Source organism: Arachis ipaensis, chromosome B09 (genome assembly GCF_000816755.2).
Source record: "Arachis ipaensis cultivar K30076 chromosome B09, Araip1.1, whole genome shotgun sequence".
In the NCBI taxonomy this organism is placed as follows: domain Eukaryota; kingdom Viridiplantae; phylum Streptophyta; class Magnoliopsida; order Fabales; family Fabaceae; genus Arachis; species Arachis ipaensis.
Window position 1 is genome coordinate 2,304,839 of NC_029793.2, and position 3,957 is coordinate 2,308,795.

The window sequence follows — 3,957 nt, forward strand, 5'->3', positions numbered from 1 at the left end:
AATGCTTCCGACTCGAGAGGCCGATCCTTCTAATCCTTGGTCATGGATGAAGAATCATGGTGATATTCCTCTGTCAGAAGATGATCAAATTCTTCTAGTTCTTCGATATCCCATGACATTCACATTAACAAACAGGATCATCAATGGAGAGTTAAGAAGTGTGAACCCCCTATCAAATCCTAAATACTTTGATCCGGTTCGCATATCATCACAATTGGGAAAGTCAGCGAAATACAAATTTGCCACCCCACATGTCTTGTCCAAGGCATGCAGTCCATACCCTTATAAAGATAACACAACAACCGATGGCATTGGTGTTTATCAAGGGGAAAGATTCTGTGAAATCCTTGAAGAAATTACCACAGAGCAGCCTCTAAATGTCGTGCCGAACTGGAGATGCAACGGCACTGATGATTTCTGCAGTAAGTTAGGTCCCTTTTTGTCTGATAAGGCGATCAAAACAACAGATGGAGGGTTTCAAGATGTTAAACTTTATATGCAGCTTGTTATCTGTGAGCAACCAACTACTAATCGAAATGCCGGCTCTGCTAGAGTATCTGCAGTTTTAAGAGCAGTTTCTCCATCAGAAAATTTATATACTGCTGCAAAGAGATCTGGTCCGAACAACATGTCTCTTGCGGCCGAAGGGATCTGGAAGTCCTCTAGTGGACAGCTTTGCATGGTTGGTTGCCTCGGATTAATCAATGCCAAAGAGAGTAGCTGTAACACTCGGATCTGTATCTATCTCCCTACCACTTTTTCGATAAAGCAGCGCAGTATTATCTTGGGGACTTTGTCTCCCATTAACAATGCGAATGCCTTCTTTCCTCTGTCTTTTGAGAAGTTTGTGCTACCTTCGGAGCTCTGGAATTATTTCAAATTCACTCATCCAAATTACAGTTACTCTAAGATTAACTTGGCTGGCACTGTCTTGGAAAGAAACGAGCCCTTCAGTTTTACAACTTCAGTCAAGAAATCGCTGCTGACATTCCCCAAACTGGAAGATAGTGAGGCATTCCAAGATAGTCTGTCACTTCTTTCAGAAGATCTCAGTTTTCATGTCTCCGGTTATCCTGATCCTATGCCTAATATCCAGGCCCCAAGGGTTGACATTCAGATAGAAATTCTATCTGTTGGTCCTTTGTTTGGCCGGTATTGGTACGCCCGAAATGGTTCAACTTGGGAACAAGAAACACCTTATCATGTCAAGGATGTATATACAGAAAAGCAGCTTCTTATAAATGTATCTGCACAACTCATTCTTACTGGAAAAGCTTATAATAATTTTTCAGTGGTATCTTTGGAGGGTCTTTATGATCCACATGTCGGAAAGATGTATCTAATCGGCTGTAGAGATGTGCGAGCATCGTGGAAGGTCTTATATCAGAGTTATGACCTTGAGTCTGGGCTGGACTGTTTGATCGAGGTGGTCATATCTTATCCTCCGATAAAAGCTCGGTGGCTGGCCAATCCCACAGCTAAAATTTCTATAGAAAGTCAAAGAACCGACGATGATGCCCTTCGCTTTGATTCAATAAAACTTCAAACATTTCCAATCATATACAGGAAGCAGCGTGAGGATGTCCTCTCACGCAGAGGTGTCGAAGGGATTCTTCGCATCTTGACGCTTACACTAGCTGTTACTTGCATTTTAAGCCAACTGTTTTATATAAAAGATAATGTGGATTCGCTTCCGTATGTATCTCTTGTTGTGCTAGGTATTCAAGCTCTTGGATATAGCATTCCATTGATAACAGGTGCTGAAGCTCTTTTCAAGAGAATGGCTTCGGAATCCTATGATGTGTCAGCATCAGGTGAACTTGAGAGCAGTGAATGGCTTCATGTCATTGACTACACTGTGAAACTGCTCTTGATTGTATCCTTGCTACTAACTCTTCGGCTTTGTCAGAAGGTGTGGAAGTCTCGCATCAGATTGCAAACTCGCGCCTCTCACGAACCACTTGGTCTCCCAAGTGATAAATTTGTATTACTCTGTACCTTTGTCATGCATCTGATTGGATATGTCATTGTTCTAGTAGTTCATGGCACGAAGGCCGGCCAGAAGCCTCTTAGAGCAAAGACATATTCGGTGGATGGCGAAAGTTCTCATTTGCTTCCAGATTGGTTAAGAGAATTGGAAGAATACTGTGGTCTTGTTGAAGATTTTTTCTTGTTTCCACAAATTACTGGGAACTTGATCTGGCAGATTCATTGTAAACCACTCAGAAAACTGTACTATATTGGAATAACTTTGGTCAGAATTCTTCCTCATGTGTATGATTACATTCGAGCACCGGCTCCAACTCCTTACCTTTCCGAGGACTCGGAATTTGTCAATCCAAGCTTGGAATTCTACTCAAAGTTTGGTGACATTGCCATTCCAGTGACTGCTATGATTCTTGCAATTGTACTCTACATTCAACAAAGGTGGGGCTACGAGAAGCTGAGCCGGACTCTGACAATCGGCCGGCATAGACTTCTCCCGAGTTTCAGATACGAGAGGTTGTCTTCTAGGTCTCCTGAAACCGAACTGGTTCCGGGTACCAACGGTTGTGCTGCAAATGAGAAAGAACAATCTGATGTAGAATGATGTTAGACACTTGATCACTGACAGAAGCTGTTGTAAACAAACATACATACATGAAAATGTAGGTATCTTGGGGATGTTTTGTTATATATGATGAGAAGTTCATTTTACAAAATCAAACTGATTCTGAATTTTGATTTTGTTCTGCAAATTTTAATCTTCTCCAATCATTGCTGCTTTTCTCTTCTGGTTAATGTTCCTTTTACTACTCTAAGCTTGCTTTTATTCTACAGGATTGAGATAAAGAGGTTTAATCAAGGATTAAGAATTATATAAACAAGCAGAAAATAATATCAACATAGAATTTGATGAAGACAAAGTTTTGTTGGTTTTTTGAATGCGGTGTGTACTTTTATGTTAGGCTCACTGTTAATTTTTTTTTTTGGTTGCATACGATAACTTTCAACCCGACAAGTTAAGGACTAATCGTTCGTGGATTGAATTCCATTTAAGAGTCTGCTGTTGGCTAATGAGTTGCTGCGTATACAAGACAACGCAAGATTCAAAGTCTCGATACTTGCTTAAGCGGATGAGGGAGCTAATCACTCGTCCAACTTAAGTTGGTTGGCTCAGTGTTATTATTGGCAACATAGTGCATATACTTTCGTCATTTAATAAAGGTTTAATTACTCTGTTGGTCGCCAATAAGTTATAACTCAAATGGCATAGATTCCTCCTACTCAATTAAGAGGTTGCGGGTTCGAGTCTCCTTATCTTCCAAGTTTTTAGCCAATGAGTAATAGCTCAACTGGCATAGTCTCCTATCTTTGATAAAAAAAAAAAAATTACTCTGTTGGTCCCTATAGTTTCGCAAAATTTTCAATTAGGTCCCTATACTTTTTTTCCTTTTAATTGGGTCATTGCACCAAATTTTTTTTCAATTAGTTCCCTCTTAACAGTAATTGGTTTAATTATATAGAGACCCAATTAAGAAAAAAAAATAGGTGCAGGGACCTAAATAAAAGGAAAAAAAAGTATAGGGATCTAATTAAAAATAAAATTTGGTGCAAGGACTTAATTAAAAGAAAAAAAAGTATAGGGACCTAATTGAAAATTTCGCAAAACTATAGAGACTAACAGAGTAATTAAAGTATTAAACCTTTAATAAATAACAAGGATCAAACAATATACCATTGGAACACGAGTGTTAGGAATGTGCCCAAAAAATTTAATGAAATCTCCTCTAACGGACACACACATAATTATGTTTTGGATCAAAATATGGACCATCTCATGACTAACTTGTTGGGCCATCCCTCTCTCTTTTCCTTGCTTGAACTTTGCAATAATATCCATCCAAAAAGAAAGAAAAGGGCAAAAAAAGAAACAGAAGAACTTTGACATAATATTATATTATAATTTTCTTTAGT

General features: G+C 38.9%; 1 protein-coding gene across 1 annotated transcript in view; it reads left to right on the top strand.

Moving 5' to 3' along the window:
* Positions 1-2,767, top strand: part of LOC107614653 — a 3,919-nt gene extending 1,152 nt beyond the window's left edge. Inside the window, 1 exon segment of the mRNA XM_021112708.1 lies at positions 1-2,767. This exon segment is cut by the window's left edge and continues 53 nt beyond it. Coding sequence (XP_020968367.1) covers positions 1-2,590 — 2,590 coding nt within the window. The 3' untranslated portion in view covers positions 2,591-2,767.